Source organism: Canis lupus, chromosome 8 (assembly GCF_003254725.2).
Source record: "Canis lupus dingo isolate Sandy chromosome 8, ASM325472v2, whole genome shotgun sequence".
Classification (NCBI taxonomy): domain Eukaryota; kingdom Metazoa; phylum Chordata; class Mammalia; order Carnivora; family Canidae; genus Canis; species Canis lupus.
The window spans coordinates 48802946-48825677 of record NC_064250.1 but is presented as its reverse complement, the minus strand read 5'-3'; the positions used below and the strand labels follow the sequence as shown (position 1 = coordinate 48825677).

Genomic DNA, 22732 nt, shown 5'->3' with positions numbered 1-22732 from the left:
AGGGGTGGGGGGAAGAAACCCACTAGAAAAAAGACTAAAACAAAAAGGAGGAGTCATTGGAAACTGGGAGAAAGCACATACTGGTACCAGCCAGAGCTTCTTGGAATAGTTCCCAGTCTGGCTGCCAAAGAGCTCTGGAATATATTTGTTAGAGCTGGATTCCTGTACAGTCCATTGCAGGCTTTTTCTGATTGCACTCTGACAAAGAGACCCATACTTTAGTTCCAATCCCTGCTTCCCACACAGAAAGCTAGTGAGTCCTCAGGGGACCTCCAAGTAAGCTCACCACTGGCCTCTTAGCAGGACCTTCATGTGCTTTGTGGGCCTAGAAAGAAAAGCCCACCACACACCTCTTACTCCTGTAGAATCACTAAGCCTCTCTACCCCAGGAGCCCATCCCAACTTCCCAAGCCCCTTTCATACAACATATTAAGCTTCTGGAGTCTCCTTACCAAAACAACTGCTGCGGTGAGGAACAAAGGTTTTACAGGCTGTAGCAATTGCTAGTTCAGCAGAGATTATAGTCTTAATAATCAAGTCTTCCACATGGGCCATCAATGCTACAAAAAAAAAAAAAAAAAAGAAGAAGAAGAAGAAGAAGAAGAGGAAGAAGAGGAAGCAGCAGCAGCAGCAAAGAAGAAGGAAGAAACACTATAATGCATGGAATAGAAAGACTGGATTCCAAAACACGGTGAGATTCTAAAAGCACATGTGCTCATTCCAAAAAGTCTCTAGGTGGCGGTCATGCAAATAGGTACACTCAAGGAGAAGGCATATCTATGCCTAAGTTGACACAGTCCAGAATGTAGGTGCTGGGGGCTGTACTCAGGTGGCCTGCTATGACAAAAGATAGACATGGAATGGAAAAGAAGCCTGACTCCCCCCTTCTCAGCCTTCTCCTATCACCTTCCCTTTGTGGACTGAGCTGAGCCTTTGGCACACTTCCCATTTTGCTCAAGGCTCAACAACAGTGTCCATTTTGATGCCAAGCCCTTTACTCATACTTGACACTGCTCATTCTCCAATTCAGAAACATGAATGAGAGATTAACTTGGAAAAATTTGCACTCAGGGCCAATATGGAGAAAGTATTTCAGTTTGCAGTTCAACACTCAAGAAGGATTAATCCACTAAAGGCTAAAGGAAAAAGTTGTGCCTTCCAAACTAGAAACAAGTAAAGGGATTTTAAGGCTCATGGAAAGCATGTTCTCCATCTTGGACAGGGTAGGAAAACTTGACACCACCACCAATGACCCCATCAGATGTCTCAGCGACACCATCAGAACTAGAGGCAGTGACTCATGCTGAAAGGTCAGGACAGGTTACACAGAGAAGAGAGGTCAAAACCGAAAAAGTCCTGGTACTCACCAGTCGTATCTCTGCCTTCTTGTTTCAGATACCTAAGCATGGCACTCATGCTCCATTTGTTCCCATAATCCTCCACTTCTGGATCATCACAGCTAAAACAAAGGAACGGATCATGGTCACACATGCAAATAGGCCTGGCTGTAGAAATCAGATTCTTTACAAACACTTGTCCTTTTTTTTTTTTTTTTTTAAGATTTTATTTATTTATTCATAAGAATGCACAGAGAGGAGAGAGAGAGAGGCAGAGACGCAGGCAGAGGGAGAAGCAGGCTCTATGCACCGGGAGCGACGTGGGATTTGATCCGGGGTCTCCAGGATTGCGCCCTGGGCCAAAGGCAGGTGCCAAACTGCTGCACCACCCAGGGATCCTTTGTCCTTTTAATCTTTAGGAAAACATCCACTTTGCTGACCTCCACTCAGCAACTTTTCTTGGTCCTTCTGTCATATATCCCTTTCTACCATTGAAATGAAGATGCATACCTAGCTTCCCTGTGGAGGCAGGTAGGGGAGAAGGCATTTAAGCAAACAATTATGTATCATGAAAGAGTAGAAGAAATATGTGAAAGAATGTAAACAATTTAAGAGTGGTAATAATATCAATACAGTGAAATGTTCAGGGATACTAACCTAGTCTTTGGGGTACATTGCACATGAGCCCACAAAACAACTTCTAATGCCATTTTCAGACCAGAATTGAGTCTGGATGGGCTAGTGAGCTAACACAGCATAGCATTTTAATGAGCTAACCCAGCATGGAACTGCTTTAGCATCTGAAGCAACCTTCTCCTTTGTAGTAGCAGACACTGATTTTTTTTTTTTTTGATACTTTCTGAAGTATCACTGAAGGGAGAATGCATTAGAGCAACAGTCAAAGCAATGAAGTACCCCAATGCTAGAGCAGACTGGCAAACAGGGTACACTCCATGACCATTGGAAGGGTCCTGCAATCTGAAACCCATGTTTTGCAGCTGCCCCCTCATTCTCACCCCACCATCCACCAGTTGCATGTCCACTCATCTTCCAGAGTGAAGGATATGGTATCTTCAACCATTCCAAACACTGGCCACAGGACACTCCATGAAATCTATATAGCTTTGGCAACTATGCCATCACTTCCAGATTCTTTTCTTTCTTTCCTTGGACCTTCTAGACACCTATTTTTAGTCTGAGTAGAAAGTAACTGTTTGGGTTTCTTTTTTATTTTTCCACTTTCTGGCAAAATTATCAGGATGAAAGAAAACAGAGCAGAAAGAATATTTCCACATAGCTGGGCTGGTACTCCCTTCCACTGAATCCTTTTCTGAGATGGCCTCATTTCTTTCTTCATTTAATTTATTCCTAACTTTTTTCTCTCAATCATACAAGTATTTACTTCAGAAAAATTTAGGCAATACATAAAAGCACAGAGACAAAAACAGAAGTCACCCGCCCATAATCCCATCCACATAGTTAAGCAATGCTAACATTTTAGTATATACCCTTCTAGTTTCCATTTTCTCCCCCTCAGCAAACATAAACAGCTTTAGTTATCTTCTATATTCAAAAAAGAAATTAAACTGAAACTAGTGTCTGACAACCTGTTTTTTCCACCTGACGATGTACAGTCATGAAGATGCTTTTCTCTAATCTTGTATGCATGTCACTTATTACTTCTTAAGGTTAAGTTCCTAGAAATGGAAATGCTGGGTCAAAGGGTACCAATATTTTTAAAGCTTTTGATACATTTTGCCAAGTACTGAAATGATCTCATTTCTTGACTTCTAAAAAGTTCCATGTGCCTATTAAATTCCCACCCGTAAGTTAAGTGAGGAAAGACAGTGGAGACGTAATTTGGGAAGGCATATTTTGGTAAAGAAAGGTGATACTGTAACTGGGCAAGCAATGAAGAAGCAGGTAGTTAAATATGCTAAGTGACTGATGACTTCCCACAGGTAACATAGAGATAAATGTAGGACAACGAGCTGACTTTCCACAACCACAACAGCTGCACGTGGAACTGACTTCTCTGGCTCCTGACTCAGATGTAGCTAGTACCTGACATAGTCTCCACTCTTCTTATTCACACTGTAGTTTGTCAGGTGCATGAACTGGTTCCGAATGTTCTTGGCTCCTTGATCATATCGCACAGTTGCAAACCTGATAGGATGTTAAGTTATAACACGTCAGGAACAGGTGTTCAAGGAAGTACAGGCTAGAACTCAGGATCAATGCACTATTAATAAAAAGAAGGTGACATCATTAACAAGTAATGAGTGCTTGATAAGTACCCACTCTCATGGTGTTTCATATATAATATTTAATCCATTCCTTAAAGTAAGCCTCTGAAGTAGGTAATAAACATTATGTCTCATTTTTAGAGTAGATATAAAAACTAAAATGTAACCTAGAAAGATTAAATAGCTTTTCCAAAATAATACTATCTAGCAGAGTATAATACCCATTCTTGATAAAAACCCTCAACAAAGTAGGCTTAGGGGGAATATACCTCAACATAATAAAGGCCATACATGAAAAAAAAAACACTAGTTTTTTCAACATCTTCAATGGGGAAAAGTTGTTTTTCTCCTAAGATCAGGAACAAAACAAAGATGTCCAATCTTATCACTCTTATTCAAAACAGTACTGGAAGTTCTAGCTATAGCAATCGGACAACACAAAGAAATAAAAGGCATCCAAATCAGCAAGGAAGAAGTAAAATGTTCACTATTTGCAAATGACATGATACTATATATAGAAAGTCTGAAAGACTCCACACAAAACAATTCTTTTTTGTTTTTTGAACTGATAAACAAATTCAATAAAGTTGCAGGATACAAAATCAACATATAGAAATCTTGTTGCATTTCTATACACCAACAATGAAGTAGCAGAAAGAGAAATTAAGGAATCAATCCCATTTACAATTACACCAAAAACAATAAGACACCTAGGAATAAGCCTAACCAAAGAGCTGAAAGATCTGTACTCTGAAAACGATAGAATACTTATGCAGGAAATTGAAGAGGACACAAAGAAAGGGAAAGATATTCCACGCTCATGGACTGGAAGAAAAATAGTTAAAATGTCTATACTACCCAAAACAATCTACACATTCAATGCATTCCCCAGCAAAGTATCAACAGCATTTTCACAGAGCTAGAACAAATAATCCTAAAATTTGTATGGAACCACAAAAGACCCAGAATAGCCAAAGCAATCTCGAAAAAGAAAAGCAAAGCTGGAAGCATCACAATTCCAGATTTCAAGTTATATTACAAAGCCATAGTAATCAAAACAGTATGGTACTGGCATAGAAAATAGACATGTAAAAAAAAAAAAAAAAAAAACGAAAATAGACATGTAAATGACAGAATAGAAAACTCAGAAATGGACCCATGACTATATGGTCAATTAATATTTGACAAAGCAGGAAAGAATATCCAATGACAAAAAGACAGTCTCTTCAACAAATGGTGTTGGGAAAACTAGACAGCAACATGCAAAAGCATGAAACTGGACCACTTTCTTCCATCATACACAAAAATAAATTCCAAATGGATTAAAGACCTAAATGTGAGACTTGAAACTATAAAAATCATTCTAGAAGAGAACACAAGCAGTAACTTCTTTGACACCAGCCATAGCAACTTCTTTCTACGTATGTCTCCTGAGGCAAGGGAAACAAAGCAAAAATAAACTGCTGGGACTACAACAAAATAAAAAGCTTCTACACAGTGAAGGGGGAAAAAAAAGAGAGATATTAAGGAGTGTACTTGTTGCAATGTATGGAGGTGTTGAATCACTGCACTATAAGTAACTGTATCTTAAGTAACTGGAATTTAAATAATAACTTAAAAAAAAATTAGGACAGCCGGAATCAAAACCAAGGCTGTCGAACTCTAAAACCATGTTCTTCATCACCACGTTGTTGCCCCATATATATATGGTTAATGTTGAAACAATTATTTCTCCCTAAATTATTTTTTCTCACTCTCAATATTGCCATCTGCAAATCTGGCTGTTGTAATAATGTAATGCATTTCCATAAGTAATGTTAAGTTCAAAGAATGTATCTTTAATAAATTCATAAATATCCCCCCTCCCCATCACACCGACTCCACAACACACGTTCTTAACCACAAGATGCTGCTTCTCTTATAGAACCTTAGACCAATAGGAAGGGTGAAAAATGAAAATAGAGTGACCCATGCCTGGGAAATTATGTGTAGGATGCTATGGATGACAGGACATTAGCTGGTCAAGAAACACCTAGTAGGTGTCTACACAGTGCCTGGCACTGTAGCATTCTAAGGAAAACATTAAGCAAAAAGAAAAAATTGATGGCATAATGTTGGATAGATTTAACACTCATCTGTAGAAATACCAGAACTGATCTATATATAAAGTTCATTTTAAGAAACAATAATGGTAGTATTAACAGCACACAAAGCTCAGGTCTGTAGAACAACATAAATATGAGCATAGCATAGGAGACTAATTCCTGAATTTGGAATGAAGGCAAAAGACAGAGGGATTAAATATGGAGCCCACTAAAAACAGAGCAGCAATCTGATACCTTGGACTATTGTCAAAAGAAGACCAAAGTATAAAATATACGTGCCTCTGAAGGAAGTAACCAGGGAAAGCGAAAACTTTCCAGTGATGCTCAACATCAACAAAAGGACACTCGAGTCGAATGGTTATGGTAAATATCAACCCCTGTTTACATACCACTATAACCATATCACCCCTCACTAAAGTGGTTTTCCCAAGAGGCACATCCGAGCGTGTGAAAAAAAATCCTGGAAGGCCACAAGTTTATTTTCATATGATTTACAAATTATTTACATATGCTTACTCAGACTATGAAGTCAACATGAATTTCCACCACATTAAAGGGCAGCATTTAAAAATTTTCCTCTTCTCTATTTCTTCTTACTCACCATCTCCACTTCCTAATTCCCTATACTAGAAATATACAAAAGCCAAAGAAAGAAAAGTGAAAAACAATCCCCCAAAAAAACCAAAATTAAAATAAACAAACATGAGGAAAGGAAGAAGGATGTGGACAAAGATAAAATGTTGACCAGGCATGTATGGCTAAAGGAGAAGGGTTTGATGACCATTATGTCTGTGCGTGAGAAGGAGCTCTGATTTTTCAGAAACTTCCAGTAGCTATCACCTAACTTCTAACCATGTTACTCCATGGCGAGTAAACCTTACCTATGCATCTCATTCTTCCTTCTATAGATGTTCTCCAATCAAGTGGGAGACTATTATTCTCTAAATTCCTATGATATGCAAAAAGGACCCATGCTTCCCCCACCTCCATCCCCCACCAGGGGCTGCCTGCCTCACCCAGACATTACCTCACAGTGACATACCTCCTGCTATTCTCTTGCCTAAGAGAATAATGACTGAGAGGAACAGAAAAGGTTCTGCTTCAGAGAAGGAGGGTTTTCATCTCTCCTTGATCTGAGGACCTGATCTAACTTGGTCGACAACAAGAAAAGATTGGCAAAAGCCTGGCGGTTGAGTAACCTGGTACTCCACAAATCTGTCATTTCTACACCCTTTTTTTCAATAGGACTGCATCTCTAACAAATAAGTTTTCTTTGTCCTAATCTTCCTTTTCACTGAAGAATTTATATTCTGAACTCCAAAAAAGACAAGATAATTAGTGTCACAGAGTGGGCTTCTAAAGAGTGTTAAGAAGCAGTAAGAACAACTAGAGAGGGATCCCTGGGTGGCGCAGCGGTTTGGCGCCTGCCTTTGGCCCAGGGCGCGATCCTGGAGACCCGGGATCGGGTCCCATGTCGGGCTCCCGGTGCATGGAGCCTGCTTCTCCCTCGGCCTGTGTCTCTGCCCCTCTCTCTCTCTCTGTGTGTGTGACTATCATAAATAAATAAAAATTTAAAAAAAAAAAAAAAAAAAGAACAACTAGAGAAAACAAAATAAAAACAAACTTAGGCTCAATGGAAAGTTACCAAAAGGGCCAACACCTACACTCTTTATTCTGCTTAGCCCAATGGGGAATGTAGAAGGCCATGGAAGTGTAAATGCTCATCTTTCCTCCTAAGTCAGGAAGATACTATGGTTCTCACTAAATTCCCTATTAAACAGATCATGTTCATCTCTGGTCATTGGTTCCCAATATTTCCTTCATATCATCTAGAACAGAGGTCCCATCAGCCTACTAATTAAGTTCTGATTAACCCACGAACTGCTTAAAAAAATCAAACAAAGCTTGAATGATTTAGCCAGCATTTAAAGATTAGATCTTCCCTCCTAGAGTCAGTCAGGAGGGCTTATGTGGAGGAAGATGATGGACAGGATAGGAAGGCAGCCCACAGTCTGTACACATAGGTTATGTTATCCATGCAGTGTGGTGGCCCCACAGGGGTCAGAGTCCACACAAGGAGAGCATCTGAGGCAGATGGTGGCCAAGGAGGTCCAGAGATTGGCTACACACAGGGGAATTGAGTAAATAAATATGTTGAAGACAATGGGAGTCAAATTTCTCACTGTTGGAGAAGAGATAAAAAACAAGGAAAGGGAAAACCTAGAACAAACCCTGTAGTTGTGAAGGTGAGTTGGAGGTTTTGGTATAATTTCCTGCTTTTCAATATATGGAGACAGATATAAAAACAAATAGAGATGTCAATGTGTGTATGTCTACATGTACATATATGCAAACACAGACTTCCTAGGTCTGTCCATTTCAAGGACCTGAAAGCAGAGATATCCCAGAGCAATTATCTGGCACTTAGATCTTGATTTCTAAATACTGCTCTCCATTAAAAGTAACCAATGTCCCTTGGAGAAAACGGTTGATTCCAGAGCTGGGGCAGAGAAAGAACGAGCGGAGACCAAAACATCTTGTGCTTGAAGGAAAGAGAGGACACAAAAGCCAGCTTACAGGGGCTCCCACTGGCCAAATCTGAGACAGTATGACATCAAAATAAATCCTGATAATAAAGGATTATAACCCATTAAATAAAATAGGAACGCTTGAGTCCCCACTGGTATAAATAAATAAATGAATAAATAAATGGGAAGAAGAGACAGCTCCTCCGTGGAGTAAAATGCCAAATAATAAAAGGAAAAGGAATAATGGAATTAGAAAATCGTCATTTGGCAACTGCCATAGTAATAATTCAGGCAAGAAACATCAAGGGATAGTAAAATCACTGAGCAAAAACTAGATGAGGAATGAGATTTTTATAGGGTCTCAAAATCTCCTCTGAAGATACTTATTAATGATAGAAGGGAAAAACAAAGTAATTTTACAGCAGAGAAATCTGATACCTATCACTTTAATCTGGCGGTCCAACACCAATAAATGGTTATTATGTGCCATCAGAGATAGTGCGACACAGCATCACTTCTGTGGTATTCTGGCCAAAAATATATAACCTGAGTCTACTCATAAAAAAATATCAGATAACTCCAACTGAGAGACATTCTAAAAAAATGACTGGCCTATAATCTTCACAAATGCTAAGGTCCTAAAAGTCATGGGTAGACTGAGAACTGCTCCAGACCAAAAGGGACTAAAAAACATGAAAACTAAATAAAACACGTGATCCTGGATCAGATCCTTTTGTTATGGAGAACATTATTGGGACAAATGGCAAAATATGAATGAGATCTCTACATGCAATGTAAAAGGTAACTACATGCAATGTAAAAGGTAAGGTGCTATTTTTACAGCTTTTCTAGAAGTCTGAAATGGTTTCAAAATTCAAAGTCTAAAAAGCAGAAGAAAGTTTCTAAAAAAAAAAATCTAGATTTTTGGGGCACTGGGTGGCTCAGACAGTTAATCGTCCAACTCTTGATTTTGGTGCAGGTCATGATCTCAGGGCCATGAGATCAAACCTTGAGTCGGGCTCTGCTTGAGATGCTCTCTCCCTCTGGCCCTCCCCCTACTCATACTCGCTTGCTCTCTGTTAACGTCCTTGTGAGCTTTTAGATTTGTGACCTCTGATATAGACCTTCACATATCAAATTTCAGCCTGTTTAGGTCTGAAAGCTTCAATGCAAGTTCTTTATTAGCCACAACCTAAAAAGGGGTAATTCTCTACCAGCTACCCCAGAACCAGTTTGCAAATACTTATCCTAGCACATACTGAAATCTACATGATGAATTGAGTCTTGAACCTCCCTTTTAATGAAATCAAGATTTAGAAAAAGCTCTAATGACAGAATTTCATAGCCTTGACCTTTAAACGAAAAAAAAAAAAAAAAAAAAAAGAGGAGGGGAGCCTCTACTTCCTCGCCAAATCTGACACTGTGTACTGTTTTGCAGCCCACCAATGAATAGGGTTTTTTTTTAAAACCACATTGAAACATGTAATACTGATTCTGACAATGATTAAGCAAAATGCACATTTCCTTTTTGCTTTCTAATGTTTCTCAATGAGAACGGAGACATCGGTAACGATTTGTCTAAAACTCTGGAGTATCTGTGGAAAGGGGTCCCCGTTAGGCACATAGAAGGTACTTGGACAAGCATGAACTGAAATTGCACCTGAGTTGCTTGTCCCAGGAACTTCACCAGTGTGGAACCAAAATATGAAGGAAAGCACAGACTTAGTGGAACCCTTTAAACTCTCTTCTTCCACTGAAAAACGATGCTGTTCTTCATAGATCCGGCACCATAGCCAGAGTCACAGATAATCTGGACATAGGGCAGTCAGCCCCTCCCCTCTAATAGTCCCATCATCTAACCAATCACTTCAGTCGAAACGTGCAAAGAGGAGGCCAGCCCAGAGGAGACCCTGGCTGCCGCACCTGAGTTATCTTTCAGCAGGTGTAGCCATTCAAAGCCAGAGAGGCCTGGAGGATGAAGAGACAGCACCTCAGGTGGACTTGCCAGGAGCCACTGGGTTTCATCCTGGCCTGACCCAGAAAAATCTTATGGAAGAGAACAAGAGGCCCAAGAGTTCTCTGATCTGCTGTCAACCAGCCGCCGCCGGGAGACTGCCAACGCGCTGCAGTGACTAGGCAGCGGCCCGCAGAGCCGGCTGGGAGGGGATTACCAGCCTGATCCCCTGTCTCCCAGCCAGAAATGACTCAAACTTCACCAACAGCAAGGCCTGCCAGGGAAAGTGACAAAGAGCAGTGGAGAGGGTTTTCTTCCCCTTGTTTCTGTCTCTACAGCCCCCCACCCCCCTTGCTGCTGGGGCAGAGATTCTGGACAGTGTGCAGCCTGTGAGGTAATCTGAATTCCTTGGCAACCACCAAGTACCTGAATTCTTTCAAAACCGCAGGAATCCAGCAGAGAAAAGGTAAATATCCCTGCGGAGCCAGTGTTAATTAGCAAGGAAGGCTACTGAAGAAGGAACTGGGGGTGGGGAGGAAGGGAGAGGCATTGCAAAGGCTTTGGGGTCTTGTCTGAATTTCCACTGAATAATAAGGCTAAGGCAGAAAACACAGCAGGTCCTGAGTGGGATCTTCTCAGTGTCCTCTCCTCCCGCCTTCCTGCGTGGATCAGAGTCTCTGATTCCGTGGACGGACATCTTCACTCTCCCCAAGTTGCTAGTGCTACCTATCTTTGGGCAACTGACGACACATTTGGTTTTCAAGTCAATTTTGTTTTAATTTCTTTTAACTTTTTATTTTTCCTGTTGCAGTGAAAATTTGGCTATTAGCTCTGTCTCAAAAAGGGCCTCAGCAAACCGTTTTAGACCACATATTGGATCCACCTAAAATTGTAAAATCCAGGGCAGAGTCTTTTTGGATTCCACCTCTGACAAGAAAAAGAAATCTACACCATTTTGGTAGAGAATGGTACCTCTCTCTGGAAACTGAGTGTCCTCTGCTGGTGCAAAGCAGGAATACATTTGTCAAACTCAAAAGTAGGGTGGACCTTTGGGGTGAAGTGCTGGGCACAAATTTGAGGAACACAATTTTTTCTAAACATCTCCATATTTTGCCATGTATAAGAAAATAAGGAGTCTTCCTGTGTTAATAAAACAACAAGGACAACTGGAAATTATTAATCTAAATAGAAACTACTTCTGATCTTTTTCTTATTAAGTTTAAAAAGGTCAAGAATTGACACAAAATATTTATTTCCCAACACAGTCTTGTGAAATGAACTTAATCTTTATGTCACCTAAGCATTAATTTGAGGCTCAAAACAGAAGTGACCCAGGAGAGGGCCCTTCTTTTCAAAAGAGGAAGCCAATTATATTTGCTGCCAGGGCTTTCTCTTTAGGAAAAATTATGGTTTTCCTTGTTGAACCTCAAAGTAAAATGGCCTAGTGATCTCATCCCAAACTGATTATCTTCAGTAATGTCGACAGAAAACACACGTGACACAAAATTACCAGAGGCTGCAGATCTGGAGATGCTAAAGACTATTGTTGAATGTAATGACACAGTTGAGCAGATTCTGAGGATTAAAAAGAAGCAGATGAATGCCAAGATCCACAGTGAGTTAAGACGCAGGAACTTGGGCACATGGAAGTTATTGTGTACAGCAATGCAGCCTCGTAGGACTCACTAATAGTCTGTCATACTGTACCATCCTTGTGTAAAGCTTTTATATTCACCTTACTTTTAGGGTAACTGAGCCTAAATGTTTCAGGAGCCCTGAAAACTCCTATTATTTGGTTCAATTTAGTCTGAGTTTTTTTAAAAACTGTCTTCCAAATTATTCTGGCAAAAAAAAAAAAAAAAAAGCATCCATTATAAAAACAGTACACAACCCCCCACACATAGACACACTCAGTTCCTGCTAGAGATAAGAGAAGATAGTTACTAATTTTATTAATGCAGTATATTCTGACTTCCAACACACACACCCGGTAGCCAAAGCACTCACATATCTGTAGTAAATTCTATAATGCATGTTATACTGCTCTCGTTTCATATCTGAACCACTGAGGTCTTAAAACTATGCCAAATTTTACCAACAGAGAGAGCTATATATACTGTGAGTGCAATATCTTTGGAATAATATGCAGAACACGCAGGTATGAGATCTTTGAGAAACAATGGGTGTAACCTTGAGGTCTTTTCCCCATTCAGGAACTTCAATTTGGGGCAGAACATAATAAGTTCCTGAGAAAGGCAGAGGAGGCAAGCTGGAGTGAGGATGGAGGGGAGGAAAGAAGGGAGTAGAGAAGCTCATGCTACACAAAAGGAAAAGCTCAGGTATCCCAACTTGGCATGTGACTATTTAATATAAATATAAAAACCCTCTGCACCTTATGGACCAAGCAGGACAGGGTATCTTTTACCTTCCTTTTGATCTATGTAGTATGGGGACTCAGCTTTCAAACCTATACTTCAAAGTCTGAGAGCACATGTGTCTACAAACAGGACAGAAAACTGCCCGCCTATGAAAAGCTGAATAGACCTAGTAGGCGGGGTGTGCTCAGATGCCAGGATCAGCCCTTTACAGAAGAACTGAGAACGATTTTTGTTTTCCCCTCCTTTCCAAAAAACAAGAGTCCAGAACCATGGAGTTTCAGTAGCCTCCAGTGTTCCTCAAGCTCAAACTCAGAAGTCTTACATGACCATGTTTCTGAATGCTGTCGCTGCCACCTAGAGGCGAAGGGGAGACTCAGCTCAACCGGCTATAGGCTGGTTAATAACACTGCTCGCTCTGATTCTAGTCCTAGGAGGCATCAATAAGTATCCAACAGAATTAAAATAACATTATACAATAACAGCTTCCTGGCTGATTGCAGATACAGAGTACCTCCTAAACTGCTCTCCCTATAAGGCCACTATGCAGAAAAGGAACTTCAGGGCAAGCTAATTAGTAAATAGATATTTATTTTAGCTTTGTGGGGGAAAAGAACACGAGCACAACAAAGTTACATATTTATTTTAACAATTTAAAGGGCCTATGAAAACAATGTCACCTTAATATTCTGTGAATGTATGGAAAAAACTTCAAATTATTATAACTTGAGCTTAGTTTTGTGACATTACCTTAAAACCTAAAAAAGTACCTCAAGAGAAACAGAATAATGTATATATAACCACTGAAAAGTATATTACTTGAAGGTAAAAAGAAAGAAAAAAAAAAAAGCAGCTAATGTCCCCAAAATACAAAAGGACACAAAATAGCTCAGGCTATGAGCTCTGGAGTAAGATCCATGAATTCAAATTTTCACTCTACTACCATCCAGCTGGGAGAGCTCCAAACAGTGCCCCTTGAAGTTACAAAACTGCATCAACTATAGGGTTGTTCTGAGCATTGAAATTAATGTCTGATGATTAATTTGGGACATTATGGGATCTTTTTTTTTTCCTAGATCAGTTGTGAAGAACAATGACAAATTATTTTAATACCCTAGGGTTACCATAACAATTGCCATTGCAGGAAAATATAATGTGATCCTAGATTCCTGGTGGGAAAGGTGTGTGTTTACATATAGATGTTTGTTTCTATGTACAGAGATGCAAGTGAGACTGTAAAGTAACATGACTGATATTCTGTAATCTGAGGCACATCTAGGTACAATCTAATTTTCTGAGTTGAACGTAACAGAAACAGCGTGATCTTAACACATTCTTGAATGGATCCACTCTGATAACACCGCTTCCCCTCAAAAGTCTCTTACCTAGCCAATCCTTCTTCATAGAGATAGATAACAAGAGGATCATACGAAGTCACAAGCACGTACAGGCGCACATCGAACTTGAAATCTAGAAAAAAATAGGAGTTCATTTGTTTTCTGTTACAGAATGAACAAAGGCAATGTAACAAATAATAAAAGAAAGAACAGTCTTCCTCTCCCCACAAAACACATACTGCCTATATGCCTTGCCTTTTAAGGATAAATAATTATGCATTTCATACATATATACAATATACACATACATTGAGATAGAGAGCTTACACACATATATATACATACTGCACAGCTCTCACATATATGTAGTATAAAGCACTTTCTTTTCTCTTCTCTCATTTTATCTTCAAAATAATCCCATAAGGTAGGAAAGGCAACCATCCTCATCTCTAGAGCCACAGCTGTCAAGAATTTCACAGTAGCTTCATAAAGACTTAATAGAGAAGACATGAAAATATTCTTTAAAATTAGCAAGATGGAGCCCAGTCCCATCAAGGGCCTAATCTCAACTCACCGTCTATGAGCAGAAGGTCACAGTAGCTTCATAAAGACTTAATAGAGAAGACTGTGAAAATATTCTTTAAAATTAGCAAGATGGAGCCCAGTCCCATCAAGGACCCAATCTCAACTCACCGTCTATGAGCAGAGGGTTGTTAATGTAACGGGAGACCAGGATGTTCTCCTCCAGGGAAATCTGGTTTGGCTATTGAAAGAGAAAGAATAAAAGGACAGAAATCCTAACTCACAACAAGGGAGCAGAGTTCTTGACCTTTCAGAAACAATAAAGTGGAAAACTACCACTCTTAAGAAAAGTTTTCCTCCGGGACACCTGGGTGGCTCAGTCGGTTAAGTGTCTGCCTTCGGCTCATGATCCCAGGGTCCTAGGTCATGCCCCATATGGAATCCTGCATTGAGCACCCTGCTCAGCAGGGAGTCTGCCTCTCCCTCTGCCCCTCCTCACTGCTCATGCTTTCTCTCTCTAATAAATAAAATCTTAAAAAAAAAAAAAAAAAAGAATAGTGCTTGATACTATTAAAGGTTTCCTCCAATTTACCCCTATATTCAACTGGTTATGTAACACCACTCATAAACACTATAGGTATCCAATTACAATGGGGGGGGGGAATAAATTTACATACCACTTCTCACATAATAGAGAGAGCCCTACAACTTTAAAGATTTATATACATGATATTAAAGTCACATGCCAAGAAAAAAAAGCTACTTAAAAAATAAATAAAAACGTACTTTCTCCCAAATGTAAAGTACGATGGAAATTTTAAAATACTACCATTTTTCTTAAGTAAAGGCTTTCATCGAGTTGCTTATAGAGAATTTACAGATCTTTCCTCAATCCCCTGGCATTTCCCTTGAGAAACTGGATGGATGTTTCATTGATTCATTCAGTTGGACTTCCTATCCTACTATATATAAAGATTGAACAAGATCTTTTAAAGGATTTTTCAATGAAAAAAGAGTTGTTTATACAATAAATAATCATGAGTATTATTTGATACTGTATGAGGTACTGAGGACCAGTGATGAAGAAAACAGATACAATTCCTGCCCTCACAGAGCCTAATCCATACTTCCAAAGAGATTAATGTTTAGGAAAAGGGACAGCAAAATATAGAATTTAAAAGAACACAAAGCAGCATATCTGCAAGTGCAAGACTGAGATTGCACAGTAAAAGTGCAGGCCAGTTAGGTGGGATCAGTGGAGGAAGGCCTATTCTGGAAGTGTTGAAAGCTACTAAGCACATGGTGAAAAGGAAAGGAAGCTGTCATGGAAAGATGGCAGGCACAAAGTTCAATAGAAATGAGAGGAGGCAGATCACTGACCTGGGGCTAATGAAAGGTATGGTTAGAATATTAGGAGGGAGGGACCCCAAGGCAAAGGGACCTGTACCCTAGACAGGAGGAGTTTGGCCTGAACATGGTTCAGCAGGAAATGACTGGATTCTTAATAGTAAGATTTAAATATATGGAATAGCAAAACTCTAAACAAGATTAGAGTAAGACAGAAAAACCAGCTGGAAGTCACCTCAATCTATTTGGACAGAAGGATTCCAAAAGGGAAGTGGCTATAATAGTAATTGTAATGATAATGGCTACATTATCAGCAACTTGTCCAGCGCTGTTCTAATTCATCAAAGTATTTCCTTTAGTCCTCACCTAATCCTATGAGGTAGGTATATCATCATCCAAATATTACAGATGAGGAGAGTCAGAGAGGGTGACAGAAGTCATAGAGTGACAGAGCAGCATTGGAACCAGCCAGTCAGCCTCAGAGGCTCAAATTTTAAAAGTACTATTCACATCTTTCCTCGAAGTTCTGATCTAAAATACTATCTCCCAAATTCAAAAGATTGTCTTTATAATAATTCATTTGCTACCCTAAACACTACAGTTACCATAATTTTGTGGCCTGAAACACCATACACAACCACGATGACCAACTCCAGAGTCAAGATAAAGAGATTCCCCACTCATCTCCCACTGTTGCATCATACGGAGCTGGAGACAGTCAGTGCTGATTCAGACTCATGGACACAGTCGCCCACACCATTTCCGGACTCCCTCACATTTCTTGATCACTTTCTCACAAGTACTATCTCCATTTTGAGTCAGCTTTGTATGTAAGAATTGATGAGTCATAGTACAAAGGAGCAAGTCTCAGGCTGTGTTCCAAACCTAAAATTAAACAACTGCAGACCTCTTCCCACTGAGTAACACCTACAGGCCACAGTAGATATATGACCATTCAACTTTCCTCCAAACCAGAGACAACACTGCTGATGGCCATCATTACGTGACACATCTAAAGTCTTTGTCCACTTCCTTTCTCTCCTCCCGCATCATACACATTTGTCCCTTGAGTTATGCATAATCTTGCACATTAGTTAACTTCAATATTTGTTCAATGGTTTGAGACTCTCTTTTCGACCTATATCAGGAATTAAATTGTAAGCTCATCAAAGAAAAGAATGGTTTGGGTATAGTTTCTTTGTATAGTGTTAAATACTAGGAAGCAACTAATGAAAGCTTCTTGATATTTTCAAGCCTGCTTCCTCTTCATCATTCCCCAACTAACTCATTTCAAATGATTTCAATTCCAAGCTCACACTGCCCTCCAAAGTATGCTAAAGCAAAATCTAAATTATTGGTAAAGTTGGAAACACAGTCATTTTTCTAATTGGACTTTAAGATTAAAGCGCATGGTTAACTGTTAAGTTATTGTAAGAAGGGATGGTACAGTTAATGGTGTTATGCTCTGGAATCAGCCAGACCTGAGTTATAATCTCGACTCTACCATTTACTACAGAAATAACAGTAACTACCTCATAGGGTTCTTCCAAAGATTGAGTTTATATTGGGAAGGTACAGTGATAGGCACACATTAAATGCTCAAGAAATATCAGTTATTATTCTTAGTGCAAACTTGATAGTACCTCTAGAACCTCTATGGTTCTACTACATTCTACAACTCAACTTCATCACGGCACACCATGTGCCGTTCCACTAAGAGCTGCGCAGTAAGTTATAATGAAGATACATTAGCTTAGTATCAGTGTTAGTATTAAGAGATAATCCGTATTCCTCAAAAGGTTTTAAGGAGTGGCAGCATCTGGCACATACCAAGGCATCCCTAAATATTTTTTGAACGATGAGAAAAAATAGAGAGTTCTTAAGATAACAACATATAAGCAAATAGAAACAAGAGTACTATAAAGAATTATAGTCACAAATATAGGGAGTAAATAGAGTGACCTAAATATTCTCCTGCTACTTCAACATCTCAAAGAAAACATTAATACTGTATTTACTGCGGATAATGTATGAGACAAAGATGACAAAATTTGATCTCCATAATCAAATTTGTACCTTTATCAGAAAATGCTAGATATTTCCCTCCTCAACCTGAATACACAGAATTGGGAAAATACAGCACTTAGTCATGGTTACTGAAGGAGCTGGGACAAACACAAGAAGCTGGGAGAAACCATGTTAGCTGATCAGCCAAGATACTTCCGTCTGTAGGAGCTCACACTTCTCTCTTTGGTATTTCATAAAAGTAACACTTATTCTATCCTTTATCCTGCTCTTGTGATGGTAAAAGTTGCTATTTGCGGATATTTTCCAAAAGGTTATGACTATTATTGGGAATTTTTAATAAGAGGCCCTCTCCAGTGGGGAAGACAGAGAAAGATGTTTTCCTTTGGCCCTCACACCTAACTCCACCCACCCCCCAAGTCCCTCACCCACTCCTATTAGTTCTGCTCACAGACCCACCGCCTGAGCACTCCCTCCCAACCCCCCTCAACTTTATTTTTTCCCCCCCTCAACTTTAAAAGGAAAGCAGGCAGCAGCCTTGGAAAGAGTTACTTCATCCAGTTGGCTAATGGGTCACATATTCCACGGGAAAGGATCCAGGTATGGAAAAGACAGGATGGTGAGGCCTTGTGTGTAAGGAAAGAGAGAAGAATATTAACTACATGGTTTGTAGGTCTGAGTAAAAGGTGATAAAATTCCAGTTTTTGGAGTGAAATGGGAATATTTTCCCATTATGTCCACATGTTGCCAGCTCCCCTGGTGCCTGCTGGCATCTTCCCAGGCTTCTGTCTGGCACCTCCACCAAATACCTCAAAGAATCAGACTCATTCCAAAGCTTCACTGAGGGGGAGGAGGGAAGCAAAGGGTCCTGCCAAGTACTTTGATCCACGCAGGGGGTCTCTAGGGATTCAGCCTAGGGAGAGGCGGGAGGGAGAAGGAAACCTTGCCAAACACATTCTCTAAAGACTTGTCACCCTCTTTATGAGACTCCATCCAGGGAAGAGTTAGGGCACTGGGTTCTCAGCCCCACCAAGGAAAATTTAACTTTTGTATTCTTTATGATGTTGGTTTCAAAATAACAAATCACTAGAGCAAAAGTGCATTCCAAAAGAAAAAAGTCCTAGATGAGCTGGAAATAGATCCTATTCTTTTTGACTCATGTCTAAGAAAATAAAAAGCAAACTTGTACCACAGTTGACTTCCAATAGCAATTCCATTTGGCAGCTCAAACTCAAACCCAAACTAATGCCGTCTATGAGATTCAAACAACACTGGAGCTCCGGGCATGGAGCTGAAGGAAAAGCTGTCAGACAGGAGCCTTCACGCCAAGGTCAGAACAGAAACAAGAAAAAAAGAGATCCAAGGCATCTGACCAGAGCCTTCTGTCACAAGAGACTCGGGGCAAAAGGCCTCCAGAGTGACCCAGGGCCAGGTAACAGGACTTTTAGCCTGGGTCTCAGGCTGGAGTAGCTGCTGTGTCAGAATGAGATTCTGTAAGGTCTGGCCATCAGTATATCTCGAACAGTTTTTAGTCCAGACTGAATTTAAGAATTTCTCAATGTGAAAGACCTCTCAGAAAGTTCATTTCTACACGTGTAGGAAATAGCTCAGACCATGTAAAAAGAGAATTGGGGAATTTTAAAATAGAGTACTTGACCACACACACACACACCTACCTACTTCCTCTTCTTCCTTTCCAGAGTCCCACTGGAAGGACAGAGAAGATATTTTTTAAAAGAATGAAATGACAACAAGGTTAGAAAACATTTAAAAGGACCCAGTAAGAGACCAAAAGTTGAAGGAAATCCTGAAAGATAGAAAGCAGATGGGATCAGGTTGAGAAAACAGAGCAGAGGAAGCAAAATATCAGAAGTGAGAACAATCTTTTCAAGGAGCCTCTGAGAAGTTCCAAGCTGGCAGTAAACAAACATGAAAAGTAGGACTAGGCCAAGGAACAAGAATCAGATAACTAATTCTTAATTAATTCTGTGGGCCTCCTCCAACACCCAAAGCTTTGCCCTCAGGATAAAACCTAACGATACTACTCTGAGGAGGACATCATGTGTGGGCACAAAAATCTGACAGAAGAGTGGACTTTGAGGCCACTCTATCTCTACAATGGACCCAGAGAGGAAAAGACAGGAAAGGTAGTGCTGCCCAGAAGGGAAATCACCAAAATCTTCCTATTCCTCTGCATTCACAATAAAGCCGGATCTATTTTGACTGGGGGGTGGGGGGGAGGCGGGAAGAAGCTTGCTTCTCACTCACATCCACCTGAGGTGCAGGCTGTCAGTCAACACAGTCTGCCTTCGCACAAAACTGAGTTAGCCGTCTGTCCAGGGAGAAACTACTAGGGAATAAGTCCTATATGACAGTACCTGAAACCCAGGCCAGATGTCTATTTCAATCAGTCTAGTCTTTCCTTCACAAATACACCCAAGGTCACACTGAAACTGAGAAAATCCAAAAACTGAGGGGAAAGAAAGACAATTCCAAGAAAGTTCACAAAACAGAAGAGAACTTTTAAAAAACTTTCAACTGATATCCTAAGGCCAATAGATAAACTGCATCCATAATCCATTAAGCAACAACAGGATTTTCTTTAATTAAAAAAAAAAAGGCAAATCAGAAACTGAGGATTCCTACAAACTATGATAGTCAAGAGAGAAAAACAGTAGACAAAATGAATATTAAAATGAATAAAGATTGGCACCTGGGTGGCTCAGTGGTTGAGCGTCTGCGTTTGGCTCAGATCGTGATCCCAGTTCCTGGGATCAAGTTCCACCTCGGACTCCCCACAGGGAGCCTGCTTCTCCCTCTGCCTATGTCTCTGCCTCTCTCTCTCTCTCTCTCATGAATAAATAAAATCTTAAAAAAAAAAAATGGATAAAGTTCAAACTGGTGATCCAGAAAGATCAAGGTGGAGGAAAGCAGAGAATTTAAAATCAGAGAAAAGTTGACATAAAGATCCAGAATGCCTCAAAAAAGAGATCTAAAAGCAGAAATAAAGGCAAGAAACGGATCATTTTCCCTGAACCGAAGAAAAAAATACTAGTTTCCAGACTAAAAGGGCTGACCAAATGTCCAGGAGTAAGAATGAGAAAAGACCCAGAGTAAAAAAAAAAAAAAAAAAAAAAAAAAAAAAAAAAAAAAAAAAAAAAAAGAAAAGACCCAGAGTAAAATACTGGTTCGATTTCAGAATTCCAGGGGCACCTGGCTGGCTCAGTTGGAGGACCATGTGACGCTCCGTCTCAAGGTTGTGAGTTCGATCTCCAAATTGGGTGTAGAGATTACATAAATGAGTAAAACTTAAATAAAAAAAAAATCAGAATTCCAATGCCGCGAAGTTACTATTGGGTTTGAATTTTTTACTCACTTAAAGCAGAGAAATGGAATCACAGTTATTAAAGAAAGTGTAATTTTATAAGCCTTTAAAATATAAAAATAATAAAAAGTAATCAAATTTAGACCTGGAATGGGGAAGGGAGGGCAAAAGATGATGTGAGTACAACATATATCAAACTGGGAATAAACAAACACAATGTAAAGTTAAGAAAAGAAACATAAATCAACTATATTAGGTTACAAACTACTATTAAAAGTCTAGGAAGTGAGACTAGGATTGAGATTTTATTTTACTCTTTATATATGTTCAACTTACAACTTTTAGTGAGGAATTTGCAAAGAATCAAGATACTGATGACTTTCAAAAAAAAAAAAGAAGGGGATGAGGAGGAAAAAGAAAAAGAAGAGAGAGATACATAGAAATAGCATCAAGGATGCCATATCAAACTGAGATTAATTTCCTCAATGATCTCAAGGGCAGGAACCCACAATTCTGCTCACAACAGAAACTAAATGTGTATGCTACCAATTAGTGCTTAGCACTGAGGAATTCCATGATAATATGCCACAAGTAGAAAAGGAACCTCTTTTCTGCTGACACCAAAGGCTGCTCTTCTGTAACATTTGATCAAGTGACTTTTTAGCCACAAAATAGCTGCTGGCATAAGAAGAGGTTACTGCCAGGAAGGTGAATAGTAGCCAACTCATACCCACCCTCAACTTATATGTCTGAATGCAGATTTCAGAAAGGAGCACATACTCTTAACCAAAAAAAAATTCCATCAGTAGCTGGGACAAAAGCTGAAAAGGGGAAGAGCCAGTAAGAGAAGGTGCCGGGCTGGCTCAGTCAGTGGAGCATGTGACTCCTGATCTTGGAATCATGAGTTCAAGCCCCGTACTGGGTATAAAGTTTACTTTAAAAAAGAAAAAAGAAGGGCAGCCCCGGTGGCGCAGTGGTTTGGCGCCGCCTGCAGCCTGGGGTGTGATCCTGGAGACCTGGGATCGAATCCCACATCAGGCTCCCTGCATGAAGCCTGCTTCTCCCTCTGCCTATGTCTTTGCCTCTCTCTGTGTCTCTCATGAATAAAATAAAATAAAAACTTAAAAAAAAGAAGAAGAAGAAAGAGGAAGAAGAAAAGAGGGTGCCCCCTGCTGCATACTTACATTGTTGATCAGGTACACGCCCCGCCCCCTAGAAGAGGCCACTGGTTTTACTATCCAAGGTCCCCGGTCCTTTGAATATGAATCTGCTCAAAATATTGGGAGATTAAAAGGGGCAGAGAAAATAAATAAATAAATAAATAAATAAATAAATAAATAAATAAATAAAAATAAAAGGGGCAGAGAGAGAAACAAAGAGAAAGAAAGGACAAGAGTTTATTTCTTAAATTTCAACAATGGTTATCCACTCAGATATCCAAAGAATCTTCCATATTTCCAAGTGGAGGGCAGCACAGCTAAAATACCTGTATTTTTGAACTAGCTTCAAAAACGGACACAAAAACAGAGGGGGCAGGGAAACAGAGGAGGAGGAGGCAGTAAAATTACACATTTCTTCCACCATTTCCTCTCCTTCTTGAATGAGGATGAAAACAAAAAAAGGCAACTCTC

At 39.8% G+C, this 22732-nt stretch overlaps 1 protein-coding gene and 1 long non-coding RNA gene across 41 annotated transcripts in view; one reads left to right on the top strand and one right to left on the bottom strand.

Annotated features, from left to right (window-relative positions):
• Positions 1 to 11362, top strand: part of LOC112657823 (uncharacterized) — a 34707-nt gene extending 23345 nt beyond the window's left edge. The window contains exons 3-4 of the long non-coding RNA XR_003135334.3: positions 10509 to 10636; positions 10982 to 11362. This is a non-coding gene — a long non-coding RNA (uncharacterized LOC112657823). The remainder of the gene's footprint in view (positions 1 to 10508; positions 10637 to 10981) is intronic.
• The window catches only part of TTLL5 (tubulin tyrosine ligase like 5), a 269877-nt gene that overhangs the window by 219381 nt on the left and 27764 nt on the right, over positions 1 to 22732 (bottom strand). For 34 of the 40 annotated variants that reach the window (XR_007412723.1, XR_003135328.3, XR_003135327.3 and 31 more), the window contains 6 exons: positions 22286 to 22368; positions 14576 to 14645; positions 13931 to 14015; positions 3402 to 3503; positions 1368 to 1459; positions 453 to 560 (listed from right to left, as the gene is read on the bottom strand). Coding sequence is in view for 30 of the 40 variants with exons in the window: in XM_025443972.3 (XP_025299757.1) it covers positions 453 to 560; positions 1368 to 1459; positions 3402 to 3503; positions 13931 to 14015; positions 14576 to 14645; positions 22286 to 22368 (540 nt within the window). In the remaining 10 variants the exon portion in view is untranslated. Of the gene's footprint in view, positions 1 to 452; positions 561 to 1367; positions 1460 to 3401; positions 3580 to 6569; positions 6705 to 10139; positions 10163 to 13930; positions 14016 to 14575; positions 14646 to 22285; positions 22369 to 22732 lie in introns of those variants that run through there. The other 6 variants (XM_025443974.3, XM_025443978.3, XM_025443980.3 and 3 more) reach the window with 4 other exon arrangements.